Source organism: Cyrtonyx montezumae, unplaced genomic scaffold (genome assembly GCF_038088225.1).
Source record: "Cyrtonyx montezumae isolate F1298 unplaced genomic scaffold, pur_monq_1.0 scaffold_29, whole genome shotgun sequence".
NCBI classification, from domain to species: Eukaryota; Metazoa; Chordata; class Aves; order Galliformes; family Odontophoridae; genus Cyrtonyx; species Cyrtonyx montezumae.
The window spans coordinates 10,253,518-10,271,374 of record NW_027072033.1 but is presented as its reverse complement, the minus strand read 5'-3'; the positions used below and the strand labels follow the sequence as shown (position 1 = coordinate 10,271,374).

Sequence of the window (17,857 nt, the reverse complement as noted above, 5' to 3'; positions counted from 1 at the left end):
TGTGAAGTGCCTGCCAAATGCCTCCTTATCACAAGGGGTTCAGAGTCCCCCTTGGAACATGCCATCCACCTTGAACTATCATACATTTTGTTCACAAGAATGAATCCGGAACTTTAAGACTTCTCCTGTAAGACCTGACAAGTTTGGAGTCTCCAAACTACACCAAATTAAAAAGAAGAGTGGAAGCTTGCTTAACAGAATGCAAGCAGTATCTTGTGTCAGAACAAAAATGTTCTCTCTCTTCCCTCACCAACAGGGTTATTTTAACAAAGGAAGAGGGAAACATTTTTGTTTATCTATACTAAACCCTTGAAGGAAGATATTTACTTATGTAAAAAATTTATCCTTGTACATGTAGGTCCCTTGAAAGTAACAGGATTGCTTGGTAGCAATCCTAGCACTAACCCTAAAATAGCCCTGTTAGACCTGTTTGCATGTCATGGTCTTAAAAATATGTACCCCAGCAACAACAGATTGATAACTTTTTATTTAAAAAAACCACTTCCAGATTTTTCTAGGAACAGCATAAATACCACAGCAACAAACCATTCTGCCTTTCACAGAAAGAACAACTCCCAGGTCCCACCAAGTTTGAAATCTATGAGTTCAGGTTCTCTGATTTTGACTGCACTGAGCTGGAGCTGGTAAAGTGTGGCATTCAGATGTACTATGAGCTTGGCGTGGTGAAGAAGTTCCAGATCCCGCAGGAGGTAACTAACCCTAACCCAGGACCCCACCTTGTTCGTGAGTCTGGAGCATGAAGCTGGCCACTTCTCTGTACTGTGGTGTGAAGCTGAGCACTCTGTGAGCTACCAGTACAGGTTTGCTACTGGGCCTCTACAGATTGAGACTGCACCATGCTAAATCTCCCTATTCCATTATCGAACCTTATTCGACCCCAAAGTCCTCAATGTACAAAACTGAAGGCCTTCTGCCAGAGTCCGTGCCTCCTGCCGGACTCGGAAAACGCGTAACCGCTCTCCGTCTCCTCGAGGGATTTTCGAGCGTACGCTGTGAGTTTTATCCCCATCTAGCGGGACCTGCGGGTTGCAGCACAGAGAGCGCCCGCCGCACATCCCTCGTCCCGGAGTGACCAGCAGGAGAGCAGGAGGGAAATTAAGGGCTCTGCGCAGGTGTTACTTCTGTGCTTCTTGCCTACAGCACGAGCCAGTGCTACAAGCACTCAGAATGTCCACTCTGGAATGCCACACTCCTGGTACAGATGTGAAGAACAGACATTCTTTGCTGCCCCTTTGAGAAGCTAAGATTAAAAATAATGAATACTCATCGGTGATTTATCCCCTCTCAAGTGGAGGAAACCTCTGTAGCTACAAGGGAAAGTCCACATGAAGCAGCAGAACATGGGTGGAAAAAAACAGTATATTGCAATACAGTACAAGTACTCTATATTGTAACCATGCAGAGGGTAAACATTCCATCTCTATAGACCATCTCTCTTGAAGGTCTGAATCTTATCCGTTATTTTTACACATTGCCTATATTCCAAAGCAGCAGCTGCTAGCTTCACCCACAAGCCAGCTGACATTGCACAAACTAACATCCTTCTCCCCATTTTCAGGTTCTGGTGAGGTTTGTGTACTCTGTCAGTAAAGGCTACCGGAAGATAACGTACCACAACTGGCGCCATGGCTTCAATGTTGCACAGACCATGTTCACACTTCTCATGGTAAGGTAACAGCACCCCAGTTCATTTTGTGGCATGGCTTTACCCCAAGTAGAGCTGATGTTATGGCCTGGAGACGCACAAGATTCTCTTCAAACCCTATATAGGATTACTTTGTCACTCCTAGCACCAAATGAGGCCCCAGTTTACATTAAGTGCATGTATTACCCTCCAAACTGTGGCCAGAAGTACCCAGACAACTTAACTTCTTGTAGGCACAGGCATGTCTGGGGCTGAATAGTCTGCAGGTTAATCCTTCTGTGTGGTAGGGTGAGAGTCTGCAGGACATCCTTTCTGCCAGTAGTTTCTGTCAGTCACTGAGGTGAGCATAGATGAAGACAGCCTCACATTTCCCATTTGTAGGCAGAACAACCACTTGTGTAAGCCCATTGCTAAGTTTGCCTCTTCTCCCACGTGAATTGTGGGAGATGAGCTGTAATGGCCATAAGCTGAGACAGAGGAGGTTCAGATTGGATACCAGGAAAAATTTCCACTCAGAAAACGTAGTATTTGCAACGTAATGCATTGGAAGAGGCTGCCCAGGGAGGGGGAGGAATCACCGTCCCAGGGGGTGTTCAAGAACCATATGGATGTGGCACTGAGGGACATGGTCGGTGGGCATGGTGGGAAGTGGGCTGATGATTGGACTCTGTGATCTTAGCTGTCTTTTCCAACCTTAATGATTCTATGATTGTAGTATGAGTGTGGCAAAGTGCCATTTCTCACAGGTGAGAGATGCCCACAAAAGAACAGAGGCATCAGAAGTGCTCTGGTCACCACAGACTTGTGATAGATCAGTTCTATGACTCAGTGCGGGAGGCATGCAGGTGATTGTCAGGGTGCAAACACCTCAATGGCATGAGGTTGGTATAGCAGCAGGTAAACAACCTTGCGTGTGGCCATTGAGAACATACAACTGGCAGATGTCTACTTGAGTCTGAAACAGTTTGTTTCCAGCTGCTTCCCCATTTTGATCTAAGCATGCAGTATATAGTATCTAGGTTCATAATGCTTCTAGTTCTCCTGGGTTGTTTCAATGGGGAGATGCCAGACCCATACCTTTTCCTGCAGAACATACTAACAGATGGCATGCACTTTTTCACCCTCCAGACTGGCAAACTGAAGCGCTACTACACAGATCTTGAAGCCTTTGCAATGGTAACTGCTGCTCTATGCCATGATATAGATCACAGAGGAACCAACAACCTCTACCAGATGAAGTAAGTGGTTTCTTGCCATTTCCAACCATTTCCTGCTTCTCTTTCATGGAGTAGATTAAGGTTGTGATCACACTAAACTCCAGCACAGCTCTGTTACATACAGGGTAATAGCCTTCCTTGTAAATCAGCTTCTCTTTCTGCTTGCTGTGAACTTGGGCTTATGCCTTAGCCAGCGAGAAAGCTGAAACTTCATAGTGCTAGCTGAAGCTTGCTCTGCTTCCTAGCAGGCTGCCCTCAGCTTTTTGGTTAAAGCAAAGCTCTGCAGTATTGGTACAGAGCAGGCCAGGTGCAGTTGCAGGCACTTAGGGGTCTGAGCATTAGAGGAGATGCAGGATGCTTCCATGAGCATCCTAGACATATGAAGCATGCTTTCTGCTGGAATGCACCATGCATAGAACTGCCCTTGCTGCCTGCAGAAACCTATCACCAGCATGAGAATGTGAATGCTGCTTTCAGTAGCTAGTTGAAAGCTAGTTGCTTTCAGTAGCTAAAAGAACAGCAACATAGTGTCAGATCACAGCTCTTCTGAAATGCTTTTTGTCTGTGCTATCCCATTGCATTTTGAAAAAATGCAAGTAAAGCTGCAAGTTCATCACAAGTCCGTTGGATAAGAGATAATCTTGCATTTTGCCAAGGACTTGTTCAAGGATTGTTCAAGAATTGGTGATTTTCCTGTTCTTATTACCAGATGTCAAAACTTACTTTTTCAGGAACTGAACTAGCTCACTATGCTGAGTAACAATTCTGCCATGAAGAACATTTTAGGTGAAATCTACAGGTGGAAGAATATTGTATGCGGTGTACAAATAATTTTAAGCAGAGTCACTGCCTATTACCAGTTAGACTGAAATCACTAGCTTTTGATAATACTACCTCCTAAGCTTTTTCTAGACCAGCTGAATGCACATGACAAATAACAAATGGGACACTTTTTTTTTTAAGTGCTATACTAACATCTTTAATTTTTCCTTTATGCTACCAGATCTCAAAATCCTTTAGCTAAACTTCATGGATCCTCAATTTTAGAGAGACATCACCTGGATTTTGGAAAGTTTTTGCTCTCTGAAGAGGTTTGTAATGAACTATAACATAAGAGCCTGAATAACTTAACCACAATTAAATTTTTTAGCAGTAAACACCTCACTGTTAACTTCTGTGACCCATGACCCCTGTTTAGCACAAGGTCTATTTCTGGTTTGAGTTTCTGAGAACCTGCAGCCAGCTCATCTCCTTCCACCTTAAGATGCTTTCTGCTCACCTGTGACCAAAACACTTGCATGACCTGGATTCTTCAGAAGTCATATCATTAGCCCCTTTAGGAACACATTAAACACAAGATTTTCCTCCTATAGCCCCTTGAATTGGACCAAGGCCAACATACTCCCCCACCTAACTTTCCATTTCAAGCAAATTTCCCCTTGGGTGGGAGGACACGGCTTAAGCATGGAGTGTGCATCAAGGTGCAGACACTGACCCTGCTCAGTGTGTACAGGGGGAGACCAGGAACCAACAGACCTTAGGGATGCAAGCTGCAGCTTTTAGAAAAAAACAATTTTGAGAAAGGGAGACTCCCAGCAGCTCACATGAATGCAGTGTTTGCATTTTGTAGCTTCTCTTTCTTCTTCTTCTCTTTCAGTCACTGAATATATGCCAGAACCTCAACCGGAGACAGCATGAGCATATGATTCATCTGATGGATATTGCCATTATAGCAACAGACCTGGCACTGTACTTCAAGTAAGTTGGTCACATATACTGTGTGTGAAGAGCTAGATGCAGCTGGAACTGTACAAAGACAAAATGTGATATTTTGCTCTGAGAGCCCCTCCAGGTAGCAAACCTCTTCACAAACATTGCCTCCAGGGGGCTGTTTTTAATGTCAGTAGCATAGCTGGCAGGAAGAATTCAAATTGTTCAAAAGAATTTTGAACTTATATTACAACACATATGTGACCTTCAGCCTTCTGCCTCCAACAAGGCCTTGTATGATCCCCTAACAGAAAGCAAGAGATGATGTTTTTTTATAACACTTCAGCACTAAAAATACTTACTAATGATCAGTAGTTAGGCCAAGACTCAATTAACTTCTCTGAGAGAGCAACACAAATCAAATAATATTATAGGTGAGCACTCAGTTCATAGTCTGTTTCACACACCAAAGCAAAGAATGCCCAAGACCACACTGTCACATGCACTAATTTTCTGGGGCATAAGGCTGGATGTCTGTGATATATGACATCTTAAGTAGCAAAGAACTTTCAAAATGTGCTTTCAAATATAAGGCCAAGACCAACACAGAAGCATGGTTACACACAGTATAAATAGTAAGGAAAAAAAAAATAAAAAGGTTATGAGGAAGGAACAGTAACCCGTCCTAGCCCAGCGCACTTACTTTGGAGGTTTGGTGGTTGTATGGGAGCAGATCTCTGCACTCTCATATTTAGATTTATAAATAACATTAACAAATGCTCCAACACCTGAGCCAGCGCTACGTTTCTGCCATTTGCTTAGTATTCAGGCAAAAAGCCTTCTAGTGTTGTCAGCAAAGCCAGAAACCCATCTCAGCTTGCATTACTTGAAGGAGCACATGCTTTCAGTGTTCCTGCTCCACTCTCACTACTACACTAATTATTCCTTTAAGCCATTAACAAAAGTACCATCTACTTAAGAGAAACAAGTGATGGGGGCTTCCCTGAAGATATAGGTGCCCAGAACTGGTTGTCCATCCATCTGCTACATCCTTTTGGAACTTTTTTTTTCTTTTCTTCAAAGAAAGAGAACAATGTTTCAGAAGATTGTTGACGAGTCTAAGACATATGACAATACAACTGCATGGACTGAATACCTGTCTTTGGAGACAACAAAGAAAGAGGTTGTCATGTGAGTAAATCGTCTTTTTGAGGGTTAGAGATGTGGCAGTGTTCCTCTTCCAGGACTGGTTGGTGGAAGCTACAAAACATGCATACAACCACAATAGGTTATTTTAAAAAAGATTCTTCTGCTTCAGCAGCCATGGTCCCTAGCTGATATACTCCTCTGTTTTTGATTTCTAATGCAAATTGAGTGAGACAAAAATATACACTCTGGTGTTGTGCAGTCAGTACATTCTTCCATTGCCCTTAGCAGGAGACCAGCACGTAGTATTTTACTGCCCACTCAAATCTGATCTTCTGGAGAAGCAGGGGAAAACCATGGGGTAAAAATGTATTGCTCTGCAAAGGCAGAGCAAAGGGAACCCAATCCATGAGTTGTTCTCCCTAATGGCAATCCATCTGAGTTGCACAGTGCTGCTGCAACTGGCAGAAGCTCTGAAGAAAACATTGTGCTTGTGATGAATTGCACCTACAAAGTCGATGGTGTCTTCATTGTTACACCTTCACAAAGGGCTCAGATGAGTAAGCCTGCAGGCACAAGGTTCAGCCTAGCAGTGGTTGAAGTGGTAAACTTCCTAGTGTCAGAAGAGAGCAGTTCCCTAGCACAAATCCATTTGAATCATGGAGCAATCCTTGACCTATGTCCCAGTCAGAGCCAAGGCTGTGACAACAACCTGCCTTTCTTTATCTATCACTTCATCACAGAACTGAGACATTGCATAGCACATGCACATCCTGACCCTCAGGGCTCCAGAGAAGACACTTACTTATTTTCTGTTTTTAGGGCCATGATGATGACTGCCTGTGATTTGTCAGCAATCACTAAGCCCTGGGAAGTCCAGAGCAAGGTCAGGTGCTTGACATGCTGTCAGATTTCTCTAGCTTATACTTAAAAGCATTGCTTGTTTCTAAGTTACTACATAACTATGTTGAAGTTTCCTACTAAACTACCAAAAATACTTCATATTGTTTCATATTCATAATGTTCTTGACGGATACATCCATCTTTAAAACAATAGTTTTGGATTCTGTAGGGAATTTACATTCACCAAATGGAGCAAAGAAAAAAGGAAGGAAAAACCTCACAATTATTTAGGTTGTTGTTTTTGTTTTAGTGCAATACCTCCTGTTTAGTTAGTTGTTTTTCTATTAGGAGTTCCTCCCTGAACTGAACTTGATCAATTACTAAGTAAGAAGCATTGAAATTTAAAGGAGGATAAAAAGAAAGAAAACGCATCTTCCTGTTCAATGTGGAAAAAAGAACAGCTGAAAAAGTACTAACAGAAAATGACAACTATGACCACGAAGCAAATCCTTGCAGGACACATTAGAAACATTTCTTAATAGATGAGCAGTGAGCTGACAGGTCCTAGTACAAAAAGGGTATTTGGGCAGTTACTACACAGTTGCAATCCCATGGCCACTGCTGCCTTTCCCAGCAGAAAGGCTGGGGTTGGATGTGGTTGTGAAGCAGCCCAGAATTTAGAGGTCACATTTTCTTCATAGCGGGCCCTGTCCTGAAGTCCATCTGGAAATAAAAATCAGTTCTAACTTCACTTTTTCCCTCCTTGGCAATGTAGGTAGCTCTCCTGGTAGCAGCTGAATTCTGGGAGCAAGGGGACTTAGAAATAAGCGTCCTTCAGCAGCAGCCCATTGTAAGTATCCCGTGAGAGCTAGAGGGCTCAGTTCAGGCAGTAAATAGAGATTTGCTGCAAGCATTGATGCTCTCAGGGTGCTGTGAGTCTTTCTGTAGCTACCAGGCTTGCTAAAATCCACCAGAAAATTGGGCATTCAGATAGGGAAGATATTTAAATTTGGCATTGAAAAAACCAAGAATTATTCATTGACATTGCCTCCACCTCAGCTTGTTTTTTTTAATCACAGAATATCCCAAGTCATGACAGACCCAATAGACTTAAGAAAATCTAGGTAGACATTTGTAGTATACCCCCACAAATGCAACACAAATGATACAGTAATGGTACAGTAAGAAAAATGGTCCTTATTATATTAATTATATTATATTATATTATTATATTAATATATAATTCCATGTTCAGGTATGTTTTAGAAAATTGAAAATTGCTTGAGAGATGGAAAGCAAAAACTCTGTCCCACACCCCATGATAGAAAAAGAAAGAGCTGTCTAAAATTTCTACAGAAACAGCATAGGAAACAAACCCATTCCATTTCTCTTCAGAGGAGGATGAGGGAGGTGATGGACAGCAGAGCAGAACAGCCAGGATGACACAACAGGGCAGCTCTGTGTAGAAAAGAGAGTAGTGTTTTCCAGTGCAGTGTTCTCATATATCATGGTATGATTGCGTCCTACCACAGCCCATGATGGACAGGAGGAAAGCTGCTGAACTCCCAAAGCTTCAAGTGGGTTTCATCGACTTTGTGTGCACATTTGTCTATAAGGTAAGCAAACTCTTGTGCACGTTATCCTCTCAGCAGGGGGTTCAGGTCCTGGCATCCACAGTCATAGAATCATAGAATCACAGAATGGCCTGGGTTAAAGAGGACCTCAAAGATCACCTAGTTTCAACCTCCCTACCATGGGTAGGGTCACCAGCCCCTACAGCAGGCTGCCCGAGAGCCACATCCAGCCTTGCCTTGAATGCCTCCCGGTATGGGGCATCCACAACCTCTCTGGGCAACCTGTTCCACTGCATCACCACCCTCTGTGAAAAACTTCCTCCTAACATCTAATCTATATGTCCCCTTTCTTAATTTAAAACTATTCCCCCTTGTCCTATCACTATCAACCTGTGTAAACAGTTGCTCCCCCCTCCTGCTTATATACTCCCTTCAAGTATTGGAAGACCACAGTGAGGTCTCCCTGGAGCCTTCTCTTCCTCAAAGCTAAATAAGCCCAGTTCCCTCAACCTTTCCTCATAGGAGAGGAGTCCTGGTGTAGCAACAGCACTCAGTAGCATGGGGGCAGGTAGAGGAGATGACAATAAGGGGATTCCCATCGCTCAGCGAATCTATTCTGCTACCTCTTGAAGGAAAAAGGTTTGGTTTGTAGACTCCAAAGAGATCCAAGTCCAAGAAAAGTACAGAATTATCTGTATATTAGATGAGACCAGGAGCAGCAGACAGAACCTCAGTGATCTTACCCTGGCACAGGGAAGGAGCAGAGGGGAGGAGAGAGGGAGATCTTTTCTACACCCTGCCCTGGAGGGAAGAGCTTTCTCCTTTCAGCTGTCCTCTCCTGGATGCTGCAGGGCTGCTCTCTGTGCCATCTGTATCCTCCTTATGGAGCCAGCCCAGCACATAAGGATCAGGGCCAGTTCTGGGTGCAAAGGGTGGGTGCTAATCAGTACGTCCATGTCACATGGCACTGATGGCGTGTTTTGGACAGGAATTTTCACGTTTCCATGACGAAATTCAGCCTATGCTTGATGGGCTGCTGAACAACAGGAATGAGTGGAAGACCCGTGCTGATGAGTATGACGCAAAGATGAAAGCTCTGGAGGAAGAGAAGAGAAAGGAGGAAGAGAAGATGGCTGCACAGAAAGGTCAGAAACAACTCTGCATTTTGTTCCTAACTCAGAATACACTTATTCAATAACCTACTTTGAGCCCTAACTGAGACCTACTTTGTAGCCCTAGCAAAATCAGATGCCCAGAACAGTTTCCTCAGCCTTGTTCCACTACAAAAGTTTAAAACAGATCTCTAAAATACATTTTTGTCTTCAAGGCCTGACATCATGACAGGCTGTCAGAAAGGCATTAGAAGCCTAGGGACCTACTTGTGCCTTACAAACAAATAGGACTACATGCAGCACAATGATCCCATGAAGCTGGGATCAGCAAGAGGGTCCCTGGAAAATTGCAGGGACACATCCACTGTACAGGGCTTGGCTGATGTGCTGTCCTACAGCTCATGAAGCGGGAAGTTTTGAAAATAGCTAACACATTCCTGGGCTAGTTCATCCCATTTCTAGCCCAAATTAGATAGCACCTTGCCAGTTTATTTGAATGCAATCTATTTCCCACTTCCTGTGAGCTAATCTAGATATCACTGAAGTCCATCAGCCACAGCAAGCACTGGATGAAAGCTTTTATTAATGTGTGCTTGATATCTTGAGAGTTGGTTTGACTCTGAGAAAGGTGGAAGTGGAGGGTTCCCTGGCTGTCTCTACAGGTGCCTGAACATCAAAACTTGCTGCCTTTGTTCCAGAGGCTGCACTGAAGTGTCCTTTTATTACACTGTGGGCCACTGCTAAGGCCTACACAGCTTCTTAGTGTAGACTCAATTCGACTGACACAGTTTAACTGACTTAACACAGCAGTCTAACTGACTTGTCTCATTTCCATTCTTAGTAACTCATTAAAGTACTGGAATTTAAATGCTCTGGCTGTGACTTCTGAGCAGTTATTTCCTGACTGAATGGTCAGTATTTAAGTGAAGAAGATTTCTTCTAACTCTAAAACAATTTCAAAGTAACTTTGCATTTACAGTTACTTTGCACAGCAGATGTCTCTAGATAGGGGTACAGGTATTACAATGACCATTCAATATCTTACAAGTGCAAAAACTCTGCTGTGGTGACTGAGAAGAGATTCTAGTGCACTTATGACTATACCTCTAATTCTTTTTTTTTTTTCTTTTCATATGGCAGATGGAATAACCTGCAATGGAGGAACAGCTCCAACTTCAAAAACCTGTAGTATACTTTAGACCAATTTCCAGTGCAATAATGCAGTATATTCACCCAAAATGAGAATACCCATGCTTTAAACAAAAACAAAAGGTCCTGGCAGAAGTGCTGGCTTTAAAATTGGACTATTTTAATTAGGATTATGACCAACCAGAGAAGGGCTAGATCTTGTTTGCCTTAACTGCATCTCTTCCTGATGGTGAGGGGCTCATCCTGTCCCATCTCTCACTCAATTTAACATACCTGATGTTGTCAGATAGCATATGGCAAGTCAGAGCAAAGTTTTGCCCAATATATCAGGTTGCGTGGCCTCAGAAGAAACACTTCTCCAGCACTGAAACACTTCACACCCAAAAGCTTACAGGGCTAGCTGAATTCGTCTCCTATTCATTACAACCCTTTGTGATTGGCCAAGTGTGCAAGGAATAGCTTGCAGAGTAGAAAAACTGAAGAACAGCTGAATTTATCGTATCTAAGTCTCTATTTTTGAGGATATTAAAAAGAAATCTGTAGGCAGGGATGAAGCATGAGAACTTCTGAGCTGATCTAGAAAGCTGTATTTCTGTGTAAATCCAAGGGACATTCATAGTAATAATTCTGCATTCACTTTGGGAATTTGGGTAAGCTGCTGCTGTAAAGAGTGGAGCCATGTGTGCAAGATCCCACAGCTGCACAACCTGGTAGCTGATGTCTTCACAAACGGTACCCACACTGTGCACTATCTGAGACTTGGTGCTGTGACCCATGGTTTTGAGAAGGCAGCATCATCAATACCCATAGCAGCACTATGTACAGTTACCCACACAACCCGAATTGTGGTATCTGATTTTGTTCTGTTTTACCTTGCAATGCCAATGCTATCTAACACATCCTTCTCTGAATGGTATCAGCCCTCCTTCCTTTTGCCCCCCAAACCTCCACCCCTGCCATTTGAGATGTCTGATTTTCTCATTCCACTCCAGACTTTAAAAGACTATTGAATTCTGCTTTTATTTCAGTTAATTAGTTTTCATGTTTATTAATGCAACCATGTTAAAACACTCTTATCATAGTGAAAAGACCCTTCTCTGCTCCTCTGCCCTCTCTCTTTCTCTATCTCTCGCTCAGAGCATGGCAGGCATATCAGCCATGTAATGAGAGTTCTGATATGTGGGGATCTTCTTCTATTACTCCTGCTACTTTTACCTTTCAGTAATTTATTTTGCATTACAGAAGTACTGTAAGTAAAACTATAGCCATAGTGGTACCTGGCGATTGTTTATCCAGATACCAGTGCGCTAAGAAATGTTCTTGTGTTGCTACGCAGCTGTTGTGTGAGCAGCATGTTGTCCTTCAAGGAAACACAGAAACCGCTCCACTTGCTCAAAAGCTAAATATGCAGCTAGTAACTGCTTCATGTTGTATATCTCAGCTTTGGCAGCAACCATGTAGGAGGCTTTCATCACATGGCAGTACTTCCAGGACGCCAAGCCAAACAAGTTGCTTTCAGCTGGCAAAATGCCATGAGTTGATCTTATTGTGGTATGGTAAGAAGTAGGTTCTTAAGATCACCTCAAGCCACTGTAAGCTAAATGCCTGTTGCTGAGAAAAGCTCTACTTGACCTCAGATGTTTTCCTGGAAATAAAGCCAAGAATTAACTCCTTGTCCCACGTGCTGGATGCTGAAAGTGCTGCGGGTGGTGTTGCGTGAGTTCAGAGATGCATGGATGGCCTCTCTAGTACCTGGTCTGGGACATCTGTGCCTACCTGCCTGCATGGGTGTATTTTGGAGACGGAGGGCTGCTCCCCACCTGCCACCCCCATTTCCACTGGTGGCAATGAGGTGCTCCATGCAGAGCACATGCAGCTCTACTGTCCAAAGCCACTTCGTTGGAGTACTTCTGCACATCAGCATTGGTTCCTGAGGCTGCCTGCCTTCTAAGCATTCTAGCCTTTCCCTCTCAAGCATCATTCACCACCTTCTGTTGTGCGCCACGCAGTTTGCTTGACAACAGAAATGTAATCAAACCGGCTTCCTCCTACCTGTGCCTCAGCTGCCTGCAGCTGACTGCACCTCATCTTCCTGTGGGAAGCCATGAGCAGAGGCTTTTCTGTTCCTCAATTTCTTTGCAAACTATATGGAAAAATAGTATTACTACTAGTAATACTACTATTGGTAAATATATATGACAAATAATTACTTATCACCACAAGTAAAAAGAGTGTATAATTATGACCAACTACTTAGATGCATGCCTATATACATTTCTGCACTAACTGTAACCACTCACCAAATCACTCGCAGGACTCATGATTATCAATGATGGACAAAATTGCGCTGAGTTTGCCCGCAAACTGTTGACAGTGATCCATAGACGGAGTCTGGAGGCAGCCAGGTGCCCTGTCCACACTGGCCCATGCAGGTCTCACACAGAGAAGCCTACAGAAGGGGAGCTCTCAGAAAGACGCTATACTTTGTGTAGAAAGTGTGACATTCTTGTATCATTACAGATGTCTTGGACACCACTGTCACCTGAGCAGCCAATAGAAGCTGCTATTTCTACGATTCACCTGCAATAGCCAGCAGACAAAACTGTTTTCTATTTTCCCAGAAGTTCTCACTTTTCCAGACTGCTTTTTGTATTTTCCAGCTTCAGCAGTCTACAGTTGTTGCCAACTTCTATATGCTAACTGCACTCCACCTTTCTAGGGAACAAGTTTATCATTGCAGTTTTGTGTTTTTGCACTTCGCAAGGCTAGCTCAGACATGCCAAGCTCACAGGAACACTTCAAGGTGCCGGCTGTGCTTCTTACTGATGGATGCTCCTGGTTCTCAAGCAAGCAGATGTCTTGCTTCCCGTAGTGCTCAGCTCTATTTATGGATGCTTCCATCAGCTCCAATGGCCCAGAAAAGGACAACTGGGGGGAAGAAGCCCTTCCATTATGAGCAGAGGAGAAGGCACATTGCTGTCACAGTGTTATCCGTGATAGGGACACGAGGGAAACGAAGAAGGGAGAGAGAGAGAAAAAAAAACTGCACTGTTGATGGCCACGTGGCCTACCCAGCAGAGCCATGTGCTGGGGTGGGGGGGGGGGGGGGGTAAACAAAGGAAATAGATGGTCTACCAAAAAAAACAACGAAACAGCAGCACGATTTGAGGAGGAACGGTAACTTTACTAAATCTAATAAAATCGAACAATTGAGAGAGAGAGTTTCCAAACCAAATCTGAGAGCTTATGTTGGGGGAGAACTGCAGGGGAAGCACCTGCGGCGCCAAGCGGGCCTGGCGTCCGGTGCAGAGCTCCAACCTTCTGCTGCTCCCCAACACAGCATTAAGTCCTTAACCGCCTGCATGATGTGGAATACCGGCATCAACACCACAAAACCACATCTGCCCATCTCTATGTCTCTCCCTGCCAGTGCCGAGTATATGCTTTTTCTCTTTTGAATCAGCTCTGAACACCGCTGGGAAACCAGGAGAAAAGATCTCACGGAGGGAGCTAATGTGGACACGTTACATTTCTTGTTATTGAGGCAAAGGATGGAAATTAATACCCCTGTTAAGACTGGAAACAAGGGAGAAGGGGGATTCTTGGTGAGCAGCTGAGGGACAGAGACACAAACTGTCAAGGAAAGCGGGGAGCACAGCTCTGTCTTCAACCATTTCACACTAATCTGGAAGATATGCTCCCTGTTCTTCCCCAAGATCTGGGAAGTTCTGGCCAAGATCTGACTTTACCTAAAGCTGGGAAATACTGTTCTCCTTCCACTGAGGCAGGATAGGAACATTTCTACCTCCACTCAGCTTTTCAACTAGTGATTAAAGGCTACCAGCTTTTCAACTTCAGTCACCTAAGCACAGCCAGCCCCACCGTACAGACAGACAACCATCAGACTGCAATTTAAGTTTCAGGGAGCATTTGACCATCTGTGAAAATCTGAAAGACAGATGTTTAAAAACAAGCTATTAAGTCAACACTAATTCCTCATGTTATAGAAAAGCTAGACAAATCAAGTCAAATTTGACTGTAACTGTCAAAAGCAAGAGCTCTATCATTTTCCAGTGTGGTAAAAAGGCTGAAAAGATGATCACAGCAACACTCCACTTAAGCCACTTAAAACAAAGGTACAGGCAACCAGTGCAGTGCTACCCTGTGGGCTCCTATGTACTCTGAAGTGTAAATTTCCTGATCACAACATTCCCCAGGTTTAACCAGTGCGAAGACTATTTCTGTTTGATGGAGGAACACAGAGATTGTTTCATCAGCAGCTGTAATGGTCAGCTTCTGACCAATGCATCCTTTGACATGGTGCAAATACTTCTGTTGCTGCTCTGTGCAAAAATACCAACTGAGGTGTTGTTAAGTACTTTATTGATAGACCAACACGCAGAGACCATCGACCACTACACCATTCAGAGCCTAGCCATTTTTTAGTTGCAAAATTAAGATCCAATCCTTCGTTCACTTCAAAATGGAATCTTCGGATGCTAGAAGGGAAGACAAGCATAGTTAGGACTACTCGTATACTATGATATGCAAAACATTCGTGGGATGAAAGATTAGCTTTAAGTATGTCACTTCTTTCTATCTGTTTTTTCTCATTCCCACTTCTGCTAACTCAAGTGAAGTGTATTGCATTGCCGTAGGGTTTTTTTGCTCCACTCACTGGCTAAGCAAAAACTTTCTGAAATGGCAAATCAGATAAGCTCTGAGAATTATCAGCTCAGATGCTTCCATTTATCCATCTCTAAAGAGCAATCTTCAACTGCTGCACTGCATTGATTCAAGACCTAAGAACTGCTTTCCGTACTGGAGAACACACCAGAGCTGAGACGGCTGACAGCCAACACATGCAATACCTAAATAAATGTTCTAAAGAGACAGCCACAAAACTCTACTACTAAATTGGAGTACCAATCCTGAAGCACAGCCTCTGTCCCCCAAATGCAAAATGAATTTTTTTCAGCTAAATGAAAAAAATACCCAAAACATTTATGTATACTGTTCAAAGAAAGCTACGTATTGAAGAGGCAAAATAGCTTTATCTCCCATAAAGAAAACTATCTAACAACTTGAATATTTGACTGCATATAGGCGTGGTTCACTCGGGTTTGTTTTTTTACCAGGGTTTTGCTCAACATTAGTCTTTTTTCAAGACAATACAAATGCCAGTATTTCCCAGAGAAACACAGTATTGCTACGCCAGTATTTCCCAGAGTAACACAGCATCGCTACACCAAAACCAGAGAGGGTTATTAGGCAGTTCTCTCCAAATTTTTCCTTACTGTACGTGCACTTAACTCACACCCCACCTTCTGCCAGTTCCTTCGCGATCCGTTCCAGCTCCTCGCGTTTCTTCTTCTCCTCCGCCTCTATCCTTCTCTCCTCCTCAGCAATAGGCTTTAGGTAGTCTGTCATTAACACATGCGATTAAAAACACCGTTTCCGAGGCTCGGGGCAGCTGCGAGGCTCCAACTCGCTCACAAACGGGAAAAAAGCCCAAAGCAAGAGGGAGGAAAGGGGCAGCGGGCCGCAGGGCCGCGCACTGGAGGCCTCCTCATCCCACCCGCGGCGGCAGGGAAATGGCGGCGGCCTCAAGGTGCCCTTGGAGAGGGCGGGGAGGACAGGGCCGCGGTGCCGCAGCACTCACCGTATCGCTTCTTGCCGTAGACCATCCCCACCAGCAACGCTGAGTAGCGGGTGAACTGCGGGGAGCAAGAGACAAGAGCGCGCCCTGAGCTCGGCCGCCACTCCCGCCCGGCTAGGCCCGGCCAGGACCGGGACGACAGCAACGGCCGCTGCGGCCTCACCTTGATAAGCGGCGAGACCTGAACCGGCGGGATCATGCTGGCGGCTTCACCGGCGGCAGAGAGCGGGCGGCAGGCGGAAGGAAGGCAGGACAGCCCTGCGCGCGGCTGGGCCCGCCTCCCCTGCCCCCCGCCTCCCCTGCCCCCCGCCCCTCCCTGCATGTTGGGCGGGGCGGCCTCTGCAGCGCCGCGGAAGAGTAACGAGAATCTTACTGCATCAGGGCTTCGAGACCCCCACTGAAAATCACTGAGCACGGGCAAGACGTAATGATCTGGGGGAGGGAGGGGGGGAATAAGAAATACTGTGTATGTATGTACTGACCAGGAAACCTTATAACATGCGTAAGCTGAAGGTCTTGTGGTTAAACGCGGAGATACCCCCCACGCATCCGATGCTGTAAATAAAGAACGCCTACTCCCTACTACTACATCGGAATTAATGAGTTTATTCCCAAATTCTGGGTGACAAGTTCAACTTTTCGGAAATGAATGACTACAAGAATGAACAAATTATGTATAAAAGAGGCAAAGCATCCCGCAGTTGTATAGGTTACAAGATGGTCCCTCATGAACTCCCATCTACAGCACTGCGTCCAGGCTTGGGGCTCTCAGCACAAGGTGCAGAGCTGTTGGAGTGGGTCCACAGGAGGCCACATATTGATCGTATTGATCAGCGGGGCTGGAGCACCTCTCCTGTGAAGAAAGGCTAAGGGAGCTGAGCTCATTCAGCCTGGATAAGAGAAGGCTGCAGGGAGACCTCAATGCGACCTTCCAGTACTTGTCAGAAGCTTAAAAAGGAGGAAGAGCAGCTTTCTACATGGTCTGATAGTGATAGGATAAGGAGGAATGATTTTGAACTAAAACTGAGGAGATTTAGGTTGGATGTTACGCAGAAAATTGGATTAGATTCAAATGCCACCTACAGAACAGAATGAAGGGTTGGAAGCTTTGCTACTTCTCTTCAGTGACTGAAGTACCAGTCACATATGCACTGGTTATGTGGCAACTGAACAAAAGAAACAAAACCACGTAGAACCAAAGTGCTTTTATTAGTTATCAGAATAAAACAGCAATACATAACACAGAATCCTACTGCAAGTCATTTAGTCTCAACCAGGTATAAAACTCCTGTATATCTGAAGGTACATCTTACAGTAAGCATGTAACACCAAGGCGCTTCAAACAAAAGCAAAAATGCTTTCAGAGTGATCTCAACTGAAAGTAGGTATTTGAATTTGCTTTCACTAATAGTTACTCCAAGCATTATTTACTGCAGCACTTCATTCTTTGTTTGTTTGTTTTTTCTATTGTTCCTTTTTAAGAGGAACACCAAAATCCCCAAAATTCTCTTAAACATGGCATTACAGTTATCAGGCACTAAGTTCACAATAAAAATTAATGCCTCTACCAAAAAGAAATGTAAATCCTTCCAGAGCATACCAGAGCCTACGTGAATTTGCCCACTCCTTCTTCAACAGCTATCCAGAGGGGAAAGTCTGAGCACATCAACTTTAAAAGTACCAACGTACAGTGGACTAGAACTTTTACTGGTTAGCTCCTTATGAGTTTCACTGTTACTTAGCTAGCCTCTTGTGAAAGACCAACTCAACTCCCTTTACTA

At 44.2% G+C, this 17,857-nt stretch overlaps 2 protein-coding genes across 2 annotated transcripts in view; one reads left to right on the top strand and one right to left on the bottom strand.

Moving 5' to 3' along the window:
• The window catches only part of PDE6B (phosphodiesterase 6B), a 29,718-nt gene extending 19,185 nt beyond the window's left edge, over positions 1-10,533 (top strand). Inside the window, exons 13-23 of the mRNA XM_065740577.1 lie at positions 564-710; positions 1,580-1,687; positions 2,795-2,904; positions 3,887-3,974; positions 4,541-4,641; positions 5,677-5,784; positions 6,562-6,625; positions 7,358-7,432; positions 8,115-8,198; positions 9,145-9,301; positions 10,409-10,533. Of these exons, the coding sequence (XP_065596649.1) occupies positions 564-710; positions 1,580-1,687; positions 2,795-2,904; positions 3,887-3,974; positions 4,541-4,641; positions 5,677-5,784; positions 6,562-6,625; positions 7,358-7,432; positions 8,115-8,198; positions 9,145-9,301; positions 10,409-10,467 (1,101 nt within the window). The 3' untranslated portion in view covers positions 10,468-10,533. The remainder of the gene's footprint in view (positions 1-563; positions 711-1,579; positions 1,688-2,794; positions 2,905-3,886; positions 3,975-4,540; positions 4,642-5,676; positions 5,785-6,561; positions 6,626-7,357; positions 7,433-8,114; positions 8,199-9,144; positions 9,302-10,408) is intronic.
• Positions 10,534-14,783: 4,250 nt separating this feature from the next.
• ATP5ME (ATP synthase membrane subunit e) lies at positions 14,784-16,368 on the bottom strand. Its single transcript, XM_065740696.1, has 4 exons — positions 16,240-16,368; positions 16,080-16,134; positions 15,742-15,840; positions 14,784-14,916 (listed from the first exon to the last, which is right to left on the bottom strand). Exons 1-4 carry the CDS (start codon positions 16,273-16,275, stop codon positions 14,891-14,893), a joined length of 216 nt encoding a protein of 71 aa, XP_065596768.1. The 5' UTR covers positions 16,276-16,368; the 3' UTR covers positions 14,784-14,890.
• Positions 16,369-17,857: the final 1,489 nt, after the last annotated feature.